At 31.9% G+C, this 22,124-nt stretch overlaps 6 protein-coding genes across 7 annotated transcripts; 3 read left to right on the top strand and 3 right to left on the bottom strand.

Moving 5' to 3' along the window:
- Positions 1-60: 60 nt before the first annotated feature.
- On the top strand, positions 61-3,362 carry Naa60 (N-alpha-acetyltransferase 60). The gene is made up of 2 exons (XM_072897270.1): positions 61-883; positions 1,566-3,362. Exons 1-2 carry the CDS (start codon positions 523-525, stop codon positions 2,141-2,143), a joined length of 939 nt encoding a protein of 312 aa, XP_072753371.1. The 5' UTR covers positions 61-522; the 3' UTR covers positions 2,144-3,362.
- A 965-nt stretch (positions 3,363-4,327) lies between these two features.
- Cmtr1 (Cap methyltransferase 1) lies at positions 4,328-8,319 on the bottom strand. Its single transcript, XM_072897267.1, has 3 exons — positions 8,036-8,319; positions 5,754-7,926; positions 4,328-5,403 (listed from the first exon to the last, which is right to left on the bottom strand). The coding sequence occupies exons 1-3, from the start codon at positions 8,061-8,063 to the stop codon at positions 4,932-4,934; spliced, it is 2,673 nt and encodes an 890-aa protein (XP_072753368.1). The 5' UTR covers positions 8,064-8,319; the 3' UTR covers positions 4,328-4,931.
- Positions 8,320-9,309: 990 nt separating this feature from the next.
- LOC140669103 (zinc finger CCCH domain-containing protein 15 homolog) lies at positions 9,310-11,855 on the bottom strand. The gene is made up of 7 exons (XM_072898637.1): positions 11,543-11,855; positions 11,172-11,379; positions 10,826-11,064; positions 10,521-10,724; positions 10,247-10,421; positions 9,971-10,165; positions 9,310-9,717 (listed from the first exon to the last, which is right to left on the bottom strand). The coding sequence occupies exons 1-7, from the start codon at positions 11,609-11,611 to the stop codon at positions 9,608-9,610; spliced, it is 1,200 nt and encodes a 399-aa protein (XP_072754738.1). The 5' UTR covers positions 11,612-11,855; the 3' UTR covers positions 9,310-9,607.
- Positions 11,856-12,095: 240 nt separating this feature from the next.
- Eif3e (eukaryotic translation initiation factor 3 subunit E) lies at positions 12,096-15,007 on the top strand. 2 transcript variants are annotated; one of them, XM_072898635.1, is made up of 9 exons: positions 12,096-12,282; positions 12,348-12,464; positions 12,585-12,746; positions 12,868-12,990; positions 13,078-13,310; positions 13,403-13,520; positions 13,830-14,041; positions 14,143-14,380; positions 14,812-15,007. In XM_072898635.1, the coding sequence occupies exons 1-9, from the start codon at positions 12,193-12,195 to the stop codon at positions 14,839-14,841; spliced, it is 1,323 nt and encodes a 440-aa protein (XP_072754736.1). In that variant the 5' UTR covers positions 12,096-12,192; the 3' UTR covers positions 14,842-15,007. The 2 variants fall into 2 exon arrangements, with proteins under 2 accessions (XP_072754736.1, XP_072754737.1); XM_072898636.1 differs by having other exon boundaries at positions 14,143-14,406.
- Armi (probable RNA helicase armitage) lies at positions 14,617-20,233 on the bottom strand. The gene is made up of 7 exons (XM_072898634.1): positions 20,095-20,233; positions 19,085-19,966; positions 18,084-18,972; positions 17,002-17,882; positions 16,196-16,768; positions 15,859-16,104; positions 14,617-15,767 (listed from the first exon to the last, which is right to left on the bottom strand). Exons 2-7 carry the CDS (start codon positions 19,934-19,936, stop codon positions 15,423-15,425), a joined length of 3,786 nt encoding a protein of 1,261 aa, XP_072754735.1. The 5' UTR covers positions 19,937-19,966; positions 20,095-20,233; the 3' UTR covers positions 14,617-15,422.
- A 381-nt stretch (positions 20,234-20,614) lies between these two features.
- On the top strand, positions 20,615-22,112 carry LOC140669104 (uncharacterized). Its single transcript, XM_072898638.1, has 3 exons — positions 20,615-20,682; positions 21,180-21,719; positions 22,005-22,112. Exons 2-3 carry the CDS (start codon positions 21,311-21,313, stop codon positions 22,082-22,084), a joined length of 489 nt encoding a protein of 162 aa, XP_072754739.1. The 5' UTR covers positions 20,615-20,682; positions 21,180-21,310; the 3' UTR covers positions 22,085-22,112.
- The last annotated feature ends 12 nt before the right edge of the window (positions 22,113-22,124 follow it).

Genomic DNA, 22,124 nt, shown 5'->3' with positions numbered 1-22,124 from the left:
TCGACCAATCAGACGAGGAGGAGGATAAATTTCTTCGCTCCGATTGGCCAATCGAACACTATTCCACTCCGAGGAGTGAATATTCGAACGCAATCGTGAAAATCGATTAATCCGTGAAAAAGGAGATTTGTGTTGATCTTTGGTCTGAGATCATTATCAGCCGCATTCGGGATTCGGTATTCGGGTCATATCGGAGTTATTGTCATTGTCAGTTGTCATCTTGCACGCAGCGATGGACGCAGGGTCGTTTACACCGTGCGTGGCGAAAAATAGTGGATGCGCGAGGTCCAGCCGCGGTGTCAAGTGCAGATTCGCGTGAATCGCGAAACGACAACAATAACAACGAATACGCGAAAACAAAATGTCTACGACCTGTCGCTACTGCGTGTTTACGAGCAGCGGCGGTTGCTGTCAATGCGCGACGACGTGACGTACTTTTCTCGATTTTCCGTTACCGCGTTGATCCGCGATATACACAAATGATAAGCCGTGAGACGAGAACAGGCCAGCCGCGGTCGCGCGATGGTCGTGTCCTTTAACCGATATTTACCGGTAATCCTGCCGGAGATCGAGAGTAGCGAGTCCAGTCGTGTCGTCGGGGCCGGGGCAAGCGGAGTCGAGCCGCTCGACGGCAAGCAACGTGCTTCCTACATCACGGATGAGACCGTCGCGAGGAATTGTTCGACCACCATCTGTAGCGGTTGCCCGACAACAACGACGACGACAACTACGGCAACGACAGCGGCAGCGGCAGCGGCAGCTTCCGTGACGACGCCGGCGGTCACAGTGCCGCTATGCGTCCTGGGCGAGGTGCAGCTGCGCTTCCTCTGTCCCGATGATCTGGAGGAGGTGCGCTCGCTCTGTCAAGATTGGTTTCCCATAGGTAAGCACATACCCCTGGTACCAAGCGATCTTGTCTAATACATAAATGCAACGTAGGATTGAATAAACATTTTCTTATAATATGATTTTAATTTTTTGGCCCGTATTCTGAGCTCACATTTATCATTAAATGTACCTCTAAATATATACAAACATATATATGTATATAAACACAGGCCTTTATCTTTATGAAATCTTTTCCAACTAATTTTAAAAAAATATAAATATTTAGAGAGAAGAGAAACAAGAGGATAAAGAAATATGATTCTATTAGGGATAAATAGCTATAAATATAAAGAGCTCGAAATTAAAATAATGACATAAAGTTGCCATCTATGTAATATCAAATTTTTCTCTTAAAAACTTTGCAAATTTTCACATGTAAAAGAAATATATGTCTAAATTTGTTTACATTGATATTTTTAAATACTTTTTAATTACTGGAATATGGTTTTATTTCATTACCTATAACCATTAGCAGGATTGTAAAATACTTTTTACCAAAAATATGTTATGTGATATTTTATTCAATTGTCAAGTAATATTTATATATATTGCAGGAACAAATTTGCAATAAGCATATAAAATTGCATATGAAATTTGCAATAAGTATATAAAATATTCTAAATAATATTTTGAATATATTATACAATACAGCTAATGTTTAATTTCTATCTGCACAGATTACCCTTATTCATGGTATGAAGACATTACAAGTTCATCGAGGTTCTACGCGCTCGCAGCTGTATATGGCGGAGTAATAATAGGGCTGATAGTTGCAGAGATAAAGCCCTATGCTAGGTTGAACAAAGAAGATCGCGGCATCTTGTGTTCCAGTCTAGGAAAAAATTGCTTAGTGGGTTATATACTTAGCTTAGGAGTACGACGTGCATATAGAAGAAATGGAATAGCTTCGTTGCTGTTGGAACAACTATTGGCTCATGTCACCGCTCCCGAACGTTCCTCTGTAAAGGCAGTCTTCCTACACGTGCTCTCCAGCAATGCTCCTGCTATATTGTTTTATCAGAGGTGTCACTTTCGGTTGCACAGTTTTCTTCCATATTATTACTCTATACGAGGAAAGTGTAAGGATGGTTTTACATATGTTCTCTATGTTAACGGCGGACACGCACCGTGGGGCATCTGGGATTGGGTGCGCCACTTGGCCGGCGCGATGACTAACTTTGTACCATGCAGGGTACCACGTTGGATCTGGCAACGTCTTCTATGGGCGACTACCATTCTTTCTTATCATAGATGATACATTTTGTGATTTATCATGTTCCATGTATGTTTATTTTTCTTTTTTGGATTCTAAAACTGTACGCGCATTAAAGTGCCATATATCAAATCACTTTTGTAAGAGATTTAGTTAGCTACAGAATTCTATATAATTTTATTATTGAATAGATTTGTGCTGATGCAAAGTTAAAAATAGATATTATCCATGGTCAAATTATAATGCCAACGAATATCTAAATTCATTTAAAGTTGGAAAGAGCAAAGACTATAAAGTATCTTAGCACAACTTTTGTTACCAAGGATTACTAGTTGTTGAAAATATGCTATTGCTACAATAGTATTGTAATAGTTCAAAATAAGTAACTGCCAAAAATAATTAAGTTGAAATAATTTGCATGTAATGTATCTTCCATTGTATTCATAAAGATACAAGATGTAGAATCACTTTTATTTTGAACTTAAAAAACAAGAGCTTCGAAATAATTACATTTAATGTGATACAAGACTAAAAAAAGACAGTTGTAATATTGCTGGCGTTTATAAAAATTTATATATTACATATGCTTCAAAAAACCGAATGTATACACAGAATGGAATGAATCATTATGTTTTTGAATCATGAATATATTAAACAAATTATTTGTTTTAAAATACGTCGGACAAAAAGAAATTATATTAGCTATCCCTTAAATAATCTAAAGACAAACTTTACTTTTTCATAATAATAAATTATATATCTTTAGACAAACTTTTTGTAGATATGTAACAAATTAGCTTTATATAATATTATTACTGCTGCAACATTAGATATATTATAAAAAGACATAATAATCACAAGTAATACTTGAGAGATAAAAACGTGATATATATTAGAGTTTCATTTCAAACTGTGTATACACACACACACACACACACACACACACACACACACACACACACACACACACACACACACACACACACAGATATATATATATATATATATATATATATATATATATATATATGTATATATATACTTAACAAAATGCAGTTATATTTGTTTGTACAAGCTCGAGATAAAAACTTTTTTTACAGATTTTAAAATGTGTCACTTTTACTATAAACAAGATAAATTTAAAAACTGAGTGCGAAGATGATATGTGAATGTGCGTGGAGTGATATTTATACACATAATGTAAATATAAATATATACATATAAGCATATTAAAAAATAGCTGTATATAATGTATTGAGATTGTTTATAATAAATTAACATGTTATAATTATATATATATATAATCATATTTATTTCTTTGAGTAATTATAACATTGCATATAATTGAAAATCTTTACCTTTTTTTCACATGCACAACAGTATATTAATAGCACATATGTATATATTACAATTTATTTTAATAATGTTGTGTTTAATAAAATATATGTTAATAATTTTTGTCAATATAACAGGTAATTTGCATGTCAAAAGAAGTATATACACAAAAATACAACAAGCATGTACACAAATATAAAACTATATGAAATTAAAACTATTGCTGTTATGTGAGCAAATTTTAACTTACAAAACAAAAAAAGTAATTTTTCTGTTCATTAAAATTAATTCCTAAAAAATATATAATAAAACACATTACACACATAAAGAAAATAATAACATTATACAATTATACCGTTTAATAGTTATCAAGAGTGTACGAATATTCCTATTTCTTGTAAAGAATTATATGACGGTGCACCACATTTCTCCGTCCCACTTATCAGACTGCGGACTGGCAGACACCTTAAAAGTATGTCTGGTGTGGTTAAAAAATGTGTTACACACGCATCGCAATGCATGTTGCGTAATTATTAATTTTTGCAACTTTTTTTTTTGTTTATTGTGTTTTGTTAACTATGTTTTTACAATGAACATGTACAAATTAACAGTTAATAGAACTTATTCATATATATTCATTATCTCAGTTAAGAATTATTCATTAATTTATTAATGTAAGATACTATATTTAATGGTCTCAACATAAAAATACATATAACTAGTCTACAATACGTCATCTTATACGATAGAATCGTATAAGATACAATCTCTTAAATATCTATTTAAAAAAATTATAGTTTTCAAATTTTTCTAAACATTTTCTAACAAATTTTAATTTTAATTCCCTATATAATCCTTATATTATCGAGGATTATATAGGGAATTATATAGGATCCTATATAATTTTCCAGATATTAACTAAATGAAACTGTCATGCATTATATATTGCATTTAATAAAAAATAATTTGTTCTTAGAAAAATCAAAACTGAAAAATAAATAGTTATATGCATATAAGTTTGCAATATATGTACAATATGATACATAATTTAAATATTTTGTATATAATAAGCAATATGTTTAAATATTACATGAAAATACTGAAGTATATCGTTATACGTGTGTAGAAGATGCAGTCTTTTAAATCTCTTATATCTTCCTAAAGATTATAAAGATTTGCTAACGAATTCAGTTGGATGCAATAATGCCCACTGACGTACATTAAAGATTAACGTATATAAATACGATAATCTTTGTGTACTAGTGCGACCGATTCTCTACGAGTTACTAAATATTTTCTAATAATTTTTTTCATTTTAATAAAGTTTTTTGAGATATTAACATTAGATGGAACGATGGTAAAGTAAATTATTTATAATCAAAAAGTAATAATGAAAAAAAAAAAAAAAAAAAAAAAAACCAAACATTTGCAAATAAAAAAAAAATTTAATGTAAATTTACGATATGTACAATATAATACATATAATTCAGACATTTTATGATAAATTTATCATCGCAACTAAAGTGTCCATATTCAATGCATTATCGCTAGGCCAATGCCAGATAACACGCTTCTCAAATGCTTCTTTAAAATCGGCTTCAGATTCAGACGGTCTATTATGTTGACCGTTTCGGATTTCGTATTCTGATAATTTGGTATACGGATTATAGACATACATTTCATCTGTTTTTTTGCTGATATGACGTGACCAGGGCTGAGCGATGGCTCTTAAGAAAAGTACACTGTTGAATGCGGAATATATAGGTTCGGTGTCATTTTCGTCCTCACGTTCCAAAAGACTCTTTTGTGACTCGAACGCAGTGGGCAGTTTCACACGACGTTGCGTCACACGCAATTTCTTCGCTATATCAGGAGTTAGCATAAACATCTCCTTGGTACGCACACATACGTAGTCATTCGGAACTGGTTTCCATAGCGCGTCACAAAATTTCTTAGTTGCTTTATACCTATAACAGATATTGAGTAAAAATATTAGCTATATATAATTATATAAAATAAATGATAAAATTTCTTTTTAGTAACTATAGTCTATTAAACTTTTGTGTTTAGCTCTTTAAGTTTAAATCAATATTATTATTATATTGATATAACCATCTATTCCAGTTAAATTTATATAGACTTTGCAACATTAATTAAATTTGTACAAGAATATGCTACAGAGAAGCTATAACACATTATAATCATAATTTGTTTTGTAGTTAATTTTTAAGAGATATACTATATTAACAGATCAGAGCATGTTATTAAGAGCTCAGAATTTTTTATGACATTTGATAAAATAAAAGAGATTTCTTACCTATCATACAGGTATCGTTTGCTAACGACTTCTCCACCAAGCATATAAGCATCCAAGATATGCAATGCACGTGTCTTGGAGAAATATTTTCCTGTCCATTTTGTTTCATACACAAGTTCAGCGTATACAAGGGTATCAGGTGGCAGTTCTATCTTTACATCTCCAACCGATTCCCATTTACCTCCTTTTACATAACGAAACACTTTTCTTCTTCCCAAACCCAAGTAAAACGTTGCTGCTTTATCCTCTTCAACATAGGGACCAGAGCCACAGGGCATGCAGTACCAATTGTACGGTTGATTCAATATACTTTTTACATTATCACTCTTCAATTTCTGTGCTTCTGATCCGAACAAACAGGATTTTTCTTCGTTGCTTAAAATCTCCCATATTTTATCTTGTGGTCTGACGATTTGCGGCCTCACGCGAGTTTTATTGGGTATTTTCCAATAATTCAAGCATTCCTTTCGCATATCCGCTTGTTTTGGTTCAGTCAACATCGGATCTTCGCAAAAAGCCGCGATCTTTAAGAGGCCCATTATTTGTTTCTTTCCTAGAATATCATTGGAGCTTCTCAAATATGTTACAAACGCTTTATCCGCCTCCAATATGTCGAGTGGTACTAGTTGAATTATATCATTATTATCTTCTCTCTCCAAAAGTAAATGATTGACATGTGTAAGATGATTTATTACTGCTTGTGTATCGAACTTTTTTCTTTTACATATTAAATAGCGTTCTGAATTAGCTGGTCTGGAACTATTGGGCTTGAAGATACAAATATTTTCAAAACATCTATACATTAGATAAATAAGTCCAACGCTGAAAGGTGTGAACAAATCAAACAATTTTGTTACAAAGTGTCCACCTGGTCTGACTATCATTAATGCCATCAGACACTGACATAGATATAATTGTTTAGACAGAATTTCTTGTATGTTTTCTTGACCTTCCACAGAGAATCCTCCATCAGACATCATAAAATGCACACCTTTGCCATTTGTATGTTTCATAATCAAAGATTTAAATTCTTCTTGATTTTGTGGGTCAAATACGTCTCCATTGCCTTTAGAACCATAAAAAGGATGAAAGGTTTCACACGGACCAGCAAAAAACTCGTCCAATGTGAAGTCATTTTCGTTTTTCAAAGTAAATCCAAATCCTTTGGCATGCCATTTCTTTCTAGATAGAATATACTCGCTGAAACCACCCGGACCGGCACATACGTCGGCAAAGTACAGTAATTCATCTGGATGTAAACCCTTTGGATCGGTAAACATGAAATTACAAACTCTGTTTATATTTGCCATTTTAACAGCCGCACGATTTAGAAAATTAGCAGTGCGAATTGTTTCATAAGGATTCGAACGAGTTCTTGCTTTACGCATCTCAACCTTGTCCAATTTATCAAATACGCTTTTCGACCTGATAATTTGATCCAAGATCTCTGGATTGCAAAACATGGTTTCATCATCTATGGTGAGTTTTTTTGGTCCGTATTTTATCCAATCCATTATTTTCTCAGCCAAAAGTATGTGAGAATGTACATTTGGTAACCATTCAATATCTTCTATAGCTTTTATTTCTTCTTCTTCAGGATTCCATTTAAGACTTGCTTCCTTTAAGCCTGGTACATAATGTCCAAATCCTCTTCGACCTCGTTGCGTAATTGCTTCTATTGGTTCTACACGTCCTTGATCATCTTTCCCAAGACCTTTTCCTGGCTTGTATCCCATTTTTTCCATTATATTTTGAGCTTTTGATGTATGCGATAGATTGTTTTTACTTTCATAGATAACCATATTGTTTGTTAACTCAATTTCTTGAGTACGTTTCTCTTTCTTTATATTATCAATTATATTTTCCTCATTCAACCTTTTCCTCTTATTCCTGTGTTTGCTTTCACCATGATTATTAACATTCATTTCGTATTCATATTTTGAAGAGTTACTGTATTGTTGATCGTTATTATCGTCAGAAGAGAAAGACGAGGAAGAATGTCTAGATATCTTTTTGTGATTTAAATAATTATTATCATCATTATCAAAAACCGACATTATGTTGCGTATCTCGGAGTAATGGGATTCACTTGGATGATCTTGAGAATAATTATCAAACGGATCTGCTGTTCTCACTTTCATATCCTCGTTGCTCAAAACGCTATCGTCCGTGCCTAGAAAAATTACAAGAAAAGAATTAAATCAATTATAAATTTTGAAAATTCATATCTAAATATACAAAAAAGGAAATAAAAATTGTACAAAGAGACAGAAAATACTTACTGCTATCCATATTTTCTATCGATATCATTTTCGTCACCAAATTTTCTAACCTGATCTAACCTCAATCACCAGTTCATCAACTAGACACAAGTTGAGGGCATTAAGCCCCAAAACAAAAAGCGTTTGTAGGAAATTCAAAGAAATTATTATGAGGAACGATGAATATAAAAATAATATATCCGTATTTCTGCTAAATTTAGAACACCATACAAAATACAGACAATTAACATCGAGTAAGACGTATGTAGCATAGAACTAATGTGTCACTAGCATAATAGACTCCGTAAAAGTGCGCAGTGCGCAGTAGTAGAATCCTACAAGCGGAGAGTCGCCAACTTTCCCCCACCACGACTTTCATTCGCCATCTTGTACGCGATTGGTGACGAAGTATAACCGGGAAATTTAAACCAAAGTTAAAGTTAATCATAACGTTGAAGAAAACAAACTTATAAATAATGTAATAATATTGCACATTAAATATATTACATAATACAAGATCTTATCTTACATTTTTTAACTTTACATTCTGCTAATCTAGTACTGCTCAGTACGGAGCATGCTTGCTCTTGTTCGATATGGAAACGCAGTACGCAATAGCGGATAAACCACTAGACTCATCAATGGCCAATCAAATTCTGTTTCACGATGCCATTTTTAAGGATCGACAGAACCAACGAGAAAGTTCCACAGACTTCTATATAATATAGTATAATATTCTATATAATATAATATATAATATAATATTATACAAGGTGATTCAAAACAATCTGATATTCTTAAAATGATATATTCTTGACTAATCAGAACAAAGGGAACTAAATTTGCTTTGTCTTAATTGGTCAAATTTCAATCTTTAATCTCAATTTTTAATGCGTAGTCTTATACGGGCTTAAAGGCTATCGCACACAAAATGCATAAGCTGCATGTGCATAGCATAAGATCGTATGAACCAATGAGCATCGACCATTAAGCCGCTATATTGATTTATATAATATTATTATTGGTCCATACGATTTTATGCTATGCACATGCAGCTTATGTATTTTATGTGCGGTAGCCCTTAAAGTTGTACACTAGCGTCGCATACATTCATTTTATAGCCATCTGGAACTACATCCACTTTCAGTGATGATAAAACAGTTCTGGATAAAGCAAGGACCAATCAGATTTTCGGTTCTGATAGGAATGTTATAAAAATAATATGCATATGAATTATTTTATGTATAGCATTAAATATTATGACATTCACGGGTAATTATTGGATATAAACTCGATATTATAAAAAGACAAATTTAATTAGCGAAGATAGTAATTGAATCGATATCGAATTATGCTATACATAATGGATGGTTTATGCGAGACCAGCTCTTTGTACATATATCCAAATACATAGATGCAACATTGATAATGGAACATTGATGATGCAATTGTGTAAGAATAGGATGCAAATTATATTAATATACATCACATTTGCGGCTAATAATTATCTGAGCATGTATTATGTATTAAAGAAGATAAAACACAGGAGCAACATAATGTAGTGAGGAGAGATGCATGATCGGGACAACTGGATTACTCCTCCACGTCCAGGTCCCCCAATTCTTCTTCCAAACCCTCTAAATCTTCTTCCACGAAAAGATTTTCATTAATAGCTACCGCCGCGGCACCCTCTTCTACAGTAACTAGAATAAAAATTTTTGTGTTAATTATTCAGCAATATATTATTGTAATTAATTTATTTTTGTTCTATGTGCAAGATTAAAAATCTCTTGTATGTTTAGAAAAATAATGAATGGATAAACAATATAATAATAATTTATGGATTTTTTAAAATTATATTATCCTAATTTATATCATTCACAAATGCCTTTAAAATAGAAATATTTTACTAGCAGATTATGAATATTATAATTATTATCAACTAATATATTATACCTGTAATATCCTCATTGTTGTTAACGACACTGTCGACCTTTAACCGATCTGCAGTAGCCACAGTGATACCATTAGTGTCGATTTCGCTAGCTTCAAAAGCAAGGCGTTCTGTATCAAGTTCTCTATATTGTATATCTTCGGAATCATCCTCTTCGAGAACATAACTACATATTGCTTCATCTCCTTCATCGATACCTATATAACAATTTTAACAATGAATTAAATTTATTGTGGGAAGAATTTAAGCAAGCTGTATTTTTCAAACAAATATTTTACCATCTCCTGTGGCAAGTTCTGGATTGAAGTAAAACATTTCTCTTCCTGATATGCCAATTTGGCGACCAGCTTTATAATCGTTTCTCTTTTTCTCTTCATCTTTAATAGCTTGCTCTTGTTTTTCTTTCAATTTTCTTTTTTTCCAAGCTAAGAATGTCTCCAATGTTATTTTAGTCTGTTGAAATTTTTTATTATAGAAATATAATTAGAATTGTTTTATAAAAAATTTAATTTTGTATTAAAAATTTCTTATATTTTTATTGCAGAAATATACCTGATTAAGTCCTAAATTGGCCCTTTCTCTTTCTATCAAATCTTCCAGAGAGATTTCATCCTTCTTGTCTTCCTTTTTCTTATCTTTTTTTAAAACAAATCCAGGAGGTAAAGCATGTCTATAAATACACTTCTGACCAGATGGGCACTCCCAGAACCAACCATATTTTGCTTTTTCTACTGCTTCCAAGAAGTATTTGCAAATCTGAGAAAAAACATTTTGTTTCATGTTATTATTTCTTAAGTAGAATTTTGAATGATTTTCTAATTAAAAAAAAATCCTAGTTAACTATTTGCATAACTTACAATGTCGGTGGTAGGACGGTTGCCACCACCATGTTTTTTCTCTACAACTTCTTTCAGTTTATCTTCGTCCCACTTATCCATTGTATCCTCTTCCTTATCGTCATCTCTCATATCGCAATATAATGAGCGTTTTTCAGCTTTTCGTTCAATGCTCAAATCATGAGAAAATTTACATTTATCTCCCTTTGTACATTGTCCTTGTTTAAAAAATGCACATACAACAGACTTGGGATCTGTGCCTGTAAATGTTGTTTTATTGTAGTGTCTTTTTTTTACTTGCAAAAAATGCATCTATCTCATAATTTAATATTTCATAATTTCATCACCAAAGATATATATTCGATACCTTTATCTATCTTTTGTGTTTGAACTGGCTTAAAAATAAGTGCCAATTCTTTTTGCTCTTTTAACTTTTTTTCTTTTTCCAATTTTTTAACATTAGGATCCTCTAGTTTGCGCGGATTTACGCCGCCCGATTTCACTTGTTTTTCCACTTGCTGAATAAATTTCTGCTGCTTGGCACCCTTTTTGTTTTTTATACCAAATGTCTTGTCCTTGAAAAAAAGATCAGGTTTTAATAAAAGCGTATATTTCATACATATTAATAAAAGATAAAAATATAAAATTATAATGACAGTTCCTCCACATGTTATTTAAAAAACATGTGGAAATCTCAAGTTTTTTGGTTAGAGGTGAAAAGTCACGATCGTTTCTTACCTCAATGACCTTTTCCTTTTTTTTTTGTTCCGCTTTCTTGCTCGGCGCCGGTGCCTTTTTCGGTGGCATTTTTGGAAAAATTCCAGTTCCTTCTTGTCAAAAGAAAAACAAGTAAAATTCTAAGAGAAATTACGAAAGCTCCATCTTATTCTCAAATATTTTCCTACATGTCCCAGGTAGTGGGAGATTTTTTTTCACGCATGCGCCATCATTCCTATTGTATATACATAGCTAATCAATTTTTTTATTTACATCAAGAAAACTGTAGATATTGCTTAATAAATTAATCGGAATTAGATCCTTAAATTCGCGCCGTACTTTATTGTACAAATTAATGATACAAATTTCCAGTTATTTCTTCTTCGAGCGCGCATTGCTTTGAATCAAGATGGTAACTTTTGCTCAACAAAATTTCCTAAACATCTGTTCGGCCAGCGAATCAAAGTTATCTTCTTATAGTGATAATTTTTTCCTGGGTGAAAAGTTTGAAAGTTGCAATCTTGCGATAACGAATCGTGGCAAGCTTCAAAGCTGTAACAAACTGTCTCGAGTCTCGAATCGAACAGCCATCGACCGTCGAATAGCCTGTAACTTATAAATGTCTTTTCTTGTCTCATCGTTCGCAACGTAAGCAACGTGACAGAAGTACGATGGCGAAATTTGACTTGACGTCTCGTATAGGTCAATATCTGGATCGCCACTTGGTATTTCCTCTGCTGGAATTCTTATCGGCGAAACAGGTATTCATGATACAAAGACAATGCGGTATAATGTTTTTGGTTATGTCACATGTGGTGTGTTGTAGATTTACGAAGAAGATGAGTTGTTACATGGGAAGCTCAATATTCTCAGTAAGACAAATATGATTGACTACACTATCGACATTAGAAAACAGCTTTATCCGAATCTAGAAGTACCGGAGGTACGTTTTACTGTGCGCGCCCTGAATCTGGCTTTTCTGCTAAGCATACAGTTGTGCCACCATGTATTTATGCATATGTATTTATGCGAGTCATAAGTTGAAACAATGTGTCTATTGCAGGAGATAAAATCTAGACGTGCTGATGTACTCCAAGAGCTCACTGTACTTCAAAATAATGTTGCGGTAGTTCTAGCTCTTATGAATAATGAGGAAGTTATGAAGAAGATGGAGAACATGCGTGATTCTAAAGCACTTAATAATTACCTCACTCAAGAATCAGATGTAGGTGGAATACAAATTTTAAATTAAATAAGATCAGATATAATATCAATTAAAATCATAAAATATTGTTAAAAAAATCATTTTATTGATTTTATGATCTAATTCTATTTGTATTTTATAGTTTAGGGTAGAAATGATGGATAGCTTTGTTAAGCTAGCAAAATATCGTTATGAGTGTGGTAATTATTCTGTCTCCACATCGTATTTGTACTTTTATATGCTGATTATGCCTCCTACTGATAAGGTATTATTAGTTTTTTTTTATGAGTTGAGATATATCATCAATATAAATTACATAATATGATAAAAGATGTATATATTTAATTTTTAGAATTACTTGAATGTCTTGTGGGGCAAATTAGCATCAGAGATTCTTGTACAAAATTGGGAAACAGCTCTGGAGGATGTAAATAAGTTACGAGAATACATTGACAGTAATGTTATTGGTAATTCACTGCAAGTATTACAACAACGTACATGGCTTATCCATTGGAGTCTATTTGTGTTCTTCAATCATGTGAAGGGTAGAGATCTTATTATTGAGATGTTTCTCTATCGACCACAGTACGTACAATTTCCAAAAAAAGATGTGTAAGAATACTCTTAATGAAAATTTATAAAAGAAGCTAAGAGATGCTTATAATATTTTGTTACAGTTATTTAAATGCTATTCAAACAATGTGTCCACATATACTCCGTTACTTGGCTGCTGCAGTTATTGTCAATCGTTCCCGGCGATCTATTTTAAAGGATCTTGTAAAAGTGATACAGCAGGTTGAGTCTTAAATCATATTTCTTTATACTTTATATAGAGCATTTATAAAAACTTGTCACTCATCATTATCTATGAACCAAATTTCTTTTGGTCACAAGTAGTGACCAAATTAGGCAAAATTTGTGCAAGAAAAAAAATATATTTAATTAAATTTTTGCTAAGAAAAAATTGGATTTTAAATTTGTAAAATTTATATTAACAAGAAATTATGCGATTTTTAATATTTTATATATTAATGAAATGCTCTATATGTTCTATGTGGAAAGGTATTTAATATTTAACTAAAATTTTTATTTTTATATGTATAGGAGTCTTATACCTATCGAGATCCCATCACTGAATTCCTCGAGCATTTATATGTTAATTTCGACTTTGATGGTGCTCGGCAAAAATTACAAGAGTGCCAGACCGTTGTCTTTAACGATTTCTTTTTAATTGCTTTACTGAATGAATTTGTAGAAAATGCACGATTAATGATTTTCGAAACGTTCTGCAGAATTCATCAATGTATTAGTATCCAGTATGTATAATCTTTCTATTTTTGTATTATAAGTATAAAAACATATAATTAATTATTTTTATTAATATGTAAGTTATTCTTACTTTTTATATAATTTATAGAATGCTTGCGGAAAAGTTGAATATGAAGGCGGATGTAGCAGAGTGCTGGATTGTGAACTTAATCCGTAATGCACGCTTAGATGCTAAGATCGACAGCAAATTGGGACACGTAGTAATGGGCGGGCAGCCTGCATCACCGTATCAGCAATTGGTCGAGAAGATTGAGACTTTGAGCGTGCGAAGCGAGGCACTAGAGAATTTAATTGAGAGAAAATTAAAAGCAAAGAATCAAGACTCAGTAAGTATAGTGTGGAACTAACAGAGGTCAGTATCATTCACAATCATATTACGCGCAGTGTCATTTATTTAATGGATATTTATAATAAAAATACCAAAATTTATATTTAAATTATAGATATATATATACTAAATACACGGCGCGAACATACTAACTCAATGTTTCACATATAATTCATTTAATTGTATCTAAAGTTTAAATGGACTCTTGTAATTAATATATTATTTCAAAAAGTGTATGTATGTGTGTGTGTATTTATTTATATTGTTTTCATAAATGCAAGTTATATCTTTATCAATCATGTTAATGAAATTTATATATATATATATATATATATATATCGTTGTATATAATCGTTATAGAAGTTTGATATTCTGTAATGTTTTTCTTGAATTTGTACAAATTTCTCAAATGATTTATTTTTATTTCAGTATCAACACTCGTGGAACTTGGATTTGTGACAACTTGATACAACATGGAGAAGCAATATCCAAAAGAAGTATTCCAACTTTGACTATAGCACTAATATGACTTGAGATGTAATTTATCTCTCGAGTCTAAAAAAAAATGGCATAAAATGACACGTGTATTTTTATTTGCTGCTGTGTTGTCAATTTGGAATTGTCAATCTATATTGTATAACAAATAATAAAAAAATCTGGAAAATTTTATATAAGAAAAAATATCACATTTATATACTATATATATATCCATATATCTATAAATTGCATTTTTAACTTAAGATTATATATTATTTTTTATGTCTTATGTTTAAAATATTCTATACTAAACACAAAGTTCTGAAAAGATAAAATTGGCTATTTCATATTCAAAGATTTAAAAAAAAAACCTATATAATTTTCATCTGTTAAATATCAATAATTTTATAATATGAAAAACTCGCCATTTGCTAATCATGTTATATGTTGTTAATATATAACATGTATATATGTATAATTATAATTATATACTATATGAATATAATATACACACACATACACAAAATAGAATAGTTATAACTTCTAATTGTGGGTGTGAGATATTATTGGAGGTTTGTTATATACGAAGGTAAAAAATTACATCCTGTATATGAATCATGATCGATACAATAAGTCAGAATACTTCTCCAATATGGGTCTAAAGTGAGTAATTTTGGATTTCCTACAATAATAAGCAGAGCACGAGCACGAGTAATGGCGACATTAAGTCTTTTCGGCGAAGCGATAAATCCTAAAGCATACTTGATGTCCTCTTCAACTAAATCATTGCATGATCTAACAGTTGATAGAATAATTATTTTCCTTTCTTGGCCTTGAAACCCTTCCACACTGCTGATTTTTGGTAATTTAAGATCCAACTCCAGTAACAAATCTTTAATTTGCATTACCTTAATTGGAAAAAAGAGTTTCTTTTCGTAAAAAAGAAAAGATATTGACGAGTTTTTAATAAGTAAAAATTGTTATAAAATATGTGTTTACCTGCTTCTGATAAGGAGTTATAATTCCTATATCATCTGATTCAAGCCCATATTTGTATAGCTTTAATAAATAGAGGTAGACTTGTGTTGCTTCTTCAAGATTATACCAACTTGGACTCTCAATATCTCGATGGTTCTCACCATTGACCCCGTGGAAAACTATGGCTGGTGGTGATCCGTCTCTCTGAGGTAGTTCCGCTTTCAACATTCTCAATAAATTAGCTTCTTCACTGTTCTCATGTGATATCTAAATAATGAAACCAATTGTAGTTAATTATAACGAAAAACAGCTTAAAATAATGATTTGCACATACTTAAATAAAATAATTTGTACACACTTGCGATTGTAATTCTGATGCGTAGAATAACGAATTTGGTAGATACAGTATCTCCGGCAAACTTCGATAGTTCATAACGAGTTTCATGACGAGTCTAGGATCGTAAGAGAATTCTTCGAATCCTTCCGGATCTCTTTGATAAGGAAATTGCTGCAACAATCTCGATAAAAACGATTCGCTAAATCCGAAATGTGCCGCTAATTTACTCTGCACGACGGGTCCAAGCTGCATCGGGTCGCCTGCGAGGACTACCTGGCCGTGCTCCGAATGAATGAAACTCAGGGGAATCATGATCTCCGGTTCGGTTGCTTGACCCGCCTCGTCGACCATAATGTGCGAAAAATGTCCATGAGGAAAACCCACGTTGTATAATATTCCCAGTGCACTGCAGGTGCCGATGGTAATTCTATGACGACCCAGTATTGACATGGTACAGTTCAGTTTCGGTCCATTCTCGTGATAAGAAAAATTTTTGGATGTACCTTCTGCGGCTAATTCTGCCGTAGCGCAATAAGGTAACAATTTTTCAGGAATAGAACCGTCATCCAAGCAATGATAAGCTATCAGTCGAATCTACGATATGTGTATACAATGAGTACAAATATAATAAAGAATAAAATATTTTACAATTTATGGCCTGACATGACTTTCTCTTTGTGTCTCGTATTTTTATTTTCAATCAGAAAGTTTTGATAATTCTGTATAGAAATTATTATTGAGAAAATTTAGCAGGATTAAAAAATCATGTCACGTCATGCTAAGTGTTAAATTATTATGAGAGAATTCACACACAAAAAAAGCCATACCAAATCACCAGGCTTAAGTATGTTGCTGTCCAACAGACGTTCTGTGATTAAGTTTGCCGAACTATTTGATGGAGTTGCTACAAGAAGTCTGCTTTCAGGTATCACAGTCAGAATTTGTAAAATCGTCTCGCATAAAGTTATTGTTTTTCCTGTTCCAGGCGGGCCAAATATCACATAAGGTAATGGACGCGCTAATCCCTGTATTATATTTTTCACAGCCTCTTTTTGATAATAATTCAATTTTTTATTAAACCAATTTAATTTACGTTTTTTTATCTGAGCAATATATGATTCTATTTCATTATCAACACACACAAACGTTTCATTCGTTTCCCTCGAAACTGTATTATTAGCAATGTTAGCTTTATTATCATTAGTATTCCTTGGTACATTTGTTTTAAAATTCTGATTTGTTTCTGTTCTTGTGGTCAATTCTTGTGTTTCTTCGAGCGATAATGATTCAATGGACTTAGTATTGAAAAGTTTTTCTGCTACTGATATTTTTGAAGACATTTTGATTATATTATCATTGCTTATGTCATTGACAGAAGTATTAAAAGAAACTGTGGAAGCATTAGAGGACAGAGATTCATTGCGTTTGTTACGAACTCGCGTACAACTGGGCTTCTCCTCGATGTCATATTCTTTTAAATAAAACTGTGGCTCTTTTTGTACTACTTTGGTAGGAAACAGAAAATCAGATCCGAGACGATTGAGAGCTAAATTAATAGCATTGTGACAACGTTGATTAGTGGTTTGTGAACATTTAAATGTCACTCGACAATCTTCTCTGTTGTACTTTTGATGAAATTGTTCATTAAATTTCAAGAAAATCTCAGTACCTGTAATTTTGTGAATATAGCCCTCGTATTTTAGATCGCCTATAAAGAAAAAATTAAAAGCACAAGTATTAGTATATATATATATCTTACAATATGTCAAAAATAATTTTAGAATTATTTTTATATTTCGATAAAATATATAAGCTGTCTAGCTATTGCTTGTGCAAATTATACTTATGCATATAAGTAAGTCCCTCGATATAAAGAAATAAAGATTTTTAAACCTTTTAAATATATTACCTTGAGAGTTATCCCATTTGAAAGATATTAGAGCTTTATCACCGGGAAGAAGAGAAGGTCGTTTTTCCGCTAATCCTGGCACTTCGAGTCCAAGATAATCTCCGTGTCGTCGCATGACTGCGCTTTCTATACTATATTGTTGCAAGTTGAGCACTTGGGTTATTTCCTCGAGATACAATAAGGCGTGGAAACGTTCTTTATATGTTTCGAAGGTAAGCGGTTTCAGAAGACAAGGTATCTGTTGTCCAATAGCGATTTGCTGTTTAATCCGCGATTTTTCATCTTGCATGTTCAAGATCGCGTTCCAAATGTATCGTGGTATTTTGAATATCCCGGTACGCACTTGGATAAATGAAGGTGATTTAAGCGCTCTTACACCAGGGATACATGTAGTCTCGTTTAAAACATCCAAATCAAGTATGTTAATTTTATTGCTATTGTTTTGTTTAATAAACCCGGAAGCAGTTTTTTGTGAAATATTTTTCGCATTGACAGTTATGTGAAACACTCTACCGATTTTGAAATCTTTGAAATTAAAGATAAACAGCTCTTCGGATAAGCCGACAAATTTAGCTTTACATTTGAATGTATATTTAACATTTTGAGAAGGATTTATTATTGTATTAATATCTGTATTAGTTGGCGACTCTAATGACAGTTGAGATTCAATTTTTTGTGACATAAAAGAGCCCCCTTGCAACATGTGAGTATAACTGGCATTATTTTGTATAGAAACTGTTAAGGTACTTTCTTCTTCTATATTCAAATTGAATTTTAATTGATCATCTATAATAATACCATATTTGTTATTTAGCAACTCATTAGTGTCATCTGATAATATTGAGGAAAAATTATTTACGACTGGTAATTCACTAGATTTCTTTGAAGACTGAAAAAAAAACAATTATAAGATATAAGATAAAGTATTAAGAAAAAGTTATCTCTCTACTATATATAAATATATATGTATATAAAATGATACAATAATTAAATTCTCTTGCCTCAATTAATGGAACAACGGTTATTGATCTCCAATTGTATTGTCCTTGATCACTTTCTATGCTATCGCTTACCACTTTATCACCAATGTGTGGAATGTAACCTGGCTCACACGCGTGTTTATGAAATATTACACACTTGTTGATTATTCCCACTTCGGTTTGTGGATCATATTTTGATATCACTCCAATGTCTAGTTTAGATCTTAACGATTTGATTCTATCCACCTCTAAGACCTCACCACTCAAATCTGTGGAATTTTTATTTACTTCAACCAAGGACTCTATTGTTAACCAATCGCCGATCATGGGAATAAAGTCGGATTGAACTTTACTTAAATCGATACGAAAATTATTCGGCTCGACAATAGCGATTCGGCCTTCGCGTTTCGTTACTTTAGCAACTATATTTTTTTGTATCGAAGGAGTGTGAACTACTTCTTCTGATTTGGTGTTTGCATTATCCCAGATATCATATATTACATTTATAATTTTTCGTACTTTTGGTTCTGCGTTCGAATCTCGCAAATACATCAAATAGTATACTTTATCGCCTACTTTCAGATCGCTGAACTTATCATCATTTTTTTCATATACATAGCAATTATCTATGAGAACATGATTATTAACAACATAAGTAATATTTCCTGTTTTATAATAACATCCTTCTTCATTCAGTGTCTTTTTTTTCTCTTTATTCTTTTCTTCCTCCACATCCACATCTGCATCTGCATCTGCGTCTTCTTTTGCATGCTCTATGTGAGATATGATCTTATCTATATTTTCTTCCTTAGTTTTATCAAAATAAACATAGCTTAGAGCATTTTGAATTCCACTATAGATTAATGACAGCATATTTAACTTCTTTGACTTCTATCTAAGTACCTATAAATATAAATCAAAACTTAAACAATTCATATAAATCTATATAAAATTAGAAAAAAAAACAAAATGTTTACGAGAAAAGGACAAAAAGGGGATTAAAAAAAAACTTAAAGAAACATTATATTTACCGATCTATAGGTTGATATCTCCACTCTGTCGCCTTGAGATAATCTAATTCCTTTCGCAAGGATTGCACACGCTTGGCATGCAGCTCTTTGAGGAATTGTTTGCGCTGTTTCTGCTCTTGTAACTCTGCTTTCATCTGATTCAAAATCTTTGATGTTTGAGTCGCACTGGAAGTAAGTTCCGAGTCTTGTGATTCTGGCGTCCTCTGTCCCGTTGAATGTCCTAAAGTACTCGGCGACAAGGTAGACGAATTCATAATTTGAATCGTAGATCGAGTCACGCTTGCATCTTTGTCACGATATTAACCTAACCTTCAATGAGAATTCCATAATACTGCATGATATTTGCATGTAAGAGAATTAGTCGTGTATACTCTTTTAAATAAAAAAACAGTAATATTATAAAATGTGTGTTACAAGTAAAGATAGAATTCTTTAAAGACACAAGAGAAATATGGTTATTTGAAATTCTACGCCAATCACATCCCCAAAGTTGCGTTCAAAAATCCATTCCTCGGAATACTTTTTTTGATCACTTGATTGGCTAATCAAGTGAAGATTTCCTTGTCCTGATTGGTCCATCAAACCAAAGTAGGTTTTTCGAACGCACACATTTCTTGGTCCTGATTGGACAATCAAACCAGAGTAGATTTTTTTGAACACACACAGGCAAACTTAAAATTTTAAAATTTTCGATTAGATTAGTTTTTTTTAATAAAGAAATTTAGAATTAATAAAAAACAAGATATATTTCTCCTTTTCGAGAAAGTTCTCGATGTATTTTATCTAGTTTTTTCTTTATAAGCTATCCTTCCTATACAAAACTATATTACGTGTTAATTTACATTTGAATGGAATTTATTATTTTTATAATAAAACTTTTAAATTAATATAAAATTGTATTTCTAAAAATATTAAAACAGAAATCAAAAGAAAAATTAAAGGCATAAGAAACCCAGCAGCAATATAATTAAATATTTTTCATTTAGCATATGATATTAGACTTCTCTCAATTGTTTTTCATTAACACTAAATAAAATTAAAAAAATATTTCACAGAATTATAATCAATAATGTGATTCTTTTCAGCAATATATCAATCGCAGTGAGAAAATGAATCTTATTAGAAATAGAACATATATATTTTAGAATAAAGGATAATTCAAGATCCCCCAGAATATGCAATATACTTTGATCGATTGAAAAAAAATTGTGATAACATGAAGAAAATACCGAGCAAACGGCTTCTCGCAAAACTGCCACGCTCGCAGCTGCCGCAGAAACCGTATGGATTTTGTTGCGAAGAGAAATCTCAAGATCCTGAGAAACGGTACGACATGCGAAATCCTCCTTTCCTGTCCTCTTTGACAGACGTAATCCTGAACAATGGAGGACCCGGGGTAAAGTTCCGTGTTCAGGACATCGGTCGGCCACCACCGTTTCTCATTCAACGCAGAATTCTCGAAGCCAAAGGTATAGCTTATTTAGGACGTTGCAAGCGATGTCGAGGTCCTTTACGATGGCACTTGGAGGACGAAATTGCGCTGGCGCGCGAATTCTTTGCTAAAGAAAGACAGGAAAATTACAATATGAGTGTGAAAAGAAATCTGATGATCGCCAGAAAGAAAAGTAAAATTTCATTATACTATTTCTTCTACAGATTTCAAATGTGAAAAAAGTTTAATTATAAATTTGAAAATTTGTATTGTATTTTTTCTCGCATAACATATATATGTATATTTGATTACATAACTAAGTTCAGTTTTTTAAAAATAAAGTTATAAAAGTAATCAAATTTTAAAGATATAGAAATAAAATTTAATGCTTTATGTAAAATGTGTAAAATTTTGAGATATATTTTTATTATTATTATAATTGCAAATTATCTACATTTTAATTAAATCTTCAATAAAGCAAAAGAACGCAAAAATCGCATTAAAAGACGAAATTTACGAAAGATTACTCCAAAACTGGAAGTTACACAGGACAATTGAAAAAAAAACGGAGAAAAATGTGTTTGAAGAAATCCACTGT

Source organism: Anoplolepis gracilipes, chromosome 8, assembly GCF_047496725.1.
Source record: "Anoplolepis gracilipes chromosome 8, ASM4749672v1, whole genome shotgun sequence".
Taxonomy (NCBI): Eukaryota; Metazoa; Arthropoda; class Insecta; order Hymenoptera; family Formicidae; genus Anoplolepis; species Anoplolepis gracilipes.
Note: the sequence above shows the minus strand (reverse complement) of the source record. Positions and strands in the feature narration are given on the sequence as shown.

What these genes read in the sequence shown, in the direction of transcription:
- Naa60 (XM_072897270.1), top strand. Translation starts at nt 523, where the DNA reads ATGGTCGTGTCCTTTAACCGATATTTACCGGTAATCCTGCCGGAGATC. An exon ending in TCAAGATTGGTTTCCCATAG is followed by an intron (nt 884 to 1,565) that starts GTAAGCACATAC and finishes CTATCTGCACAG; the next exon opens with ATTACCCTTATTCATGGTAT.
- LOC140669103 (XM_072898637.1), bottom strand. Translation starts at nt 11,611, where the DNA reads ATGCCACCGAAAAAGGCACCGGCGCCGAGCAAGAAAGCGGAACAAAAA. An exon ending in AAAAGGAAAAGGTCATTGAG is followed by an intron (nt 11,380 to 11,542) that starts GTAAGAAACGAT and finishes CTTTTTTTCAAG; the next exon opens with GACAAGACATTTGGTATAAA. An exon ending in CCAATTTAGGACTTAATCAG is followed by an intron (nt 10,422 to 10,520) that starts GTATATTTCTGC and finishes AAATTTCAACAG; the next exon opens with ACTAAAATAACATTGGAGAC.
- Cmtr1 (XM_072897267.1), bottom strand. Translation starts at nt 8,063, where the DNA reads ATGATATCGATAGAAAATATGGATAGCA. An exon ending in GATAGAAAATATGGATAGCA is followed by an intron (nt 7,927 to 8,035) that starts GTAAGTATTTTC and finishes TAATTTTTCTAG; the next exon opens with GCACGGACGATAGCGTTTTG. An exon ending in AAACGATACCTGTATGATAG is followed by an intron (nt 5,404 to 5,753) that starts GTAAGAAATCTC and finishes TATCTGTTATAG; the next exon opens with GTATAAAGCAACTAAGAAAT.
- Eif3e (XM_072898635.1), top strand. Translation starts at nt 12,193, where the DNA reads ATGGCGAAATTTGACTTGACGTCTCGTATAGGTCAATATCTGGATCGC. An exon ending in AATTCTTATCGGCGAAACAG is followed by an intron (nt 12,283 to 12,347) that starts GTATTCATGATA and finishes GGTGTGTTGTAG; the next exon opens with ATTTACGAAGAAGATGAGTT. An exon ending in TTATGCCTCCTACTGATAAG is followed by an intron (nt 12,991 to 13,077) that starts GTATTATTAGTT and finishes TTTAATTTTTAG; the next exon opens with AATTACTTGAATGTCTTGTG.
- LOC140669104 (XM_072898638.1), top strand. Translation starts at nt 21,311, where the DNA reads ATGAAGAAAATACCGAGCAAACGGCTTCTCGCAAAACTGCCACGCTCG. An exon ending in GATGATCGCCAGAAAGAAAA is followed by an intron (nt 21,720 to 22,004) that starts GTAAAATTTCAT and finishes TCTTCAATAAAG; the next exon opens with CAAAAGAACGCAAAAATCGC.
- Armi (XM_072898634.1), bottom strand. Translation starts at nt 19,936, where the DNA reads ATGCTGTCATTAATCTATAGTGGAATTCAAAATGCTCTAAGCTATGTT. An exon ending in CAAATGGGATAACTCTCAAG is followed by an intron (nt 17,883 to 18,083) that starts GTAATATATTTA and finishes TTTTCTTTATAG; the next exon opens with GCGATCTAAAATACGAGGGC. An exon ending in TACTTAAGCCTGGTGATTTG is followed by an intron (nt 16,769 to 17,001) that starts GTATGGCTTTTT and finishes CACATATCGTAG; the next exon opens with ATTCGACTGATAGCTTATCA.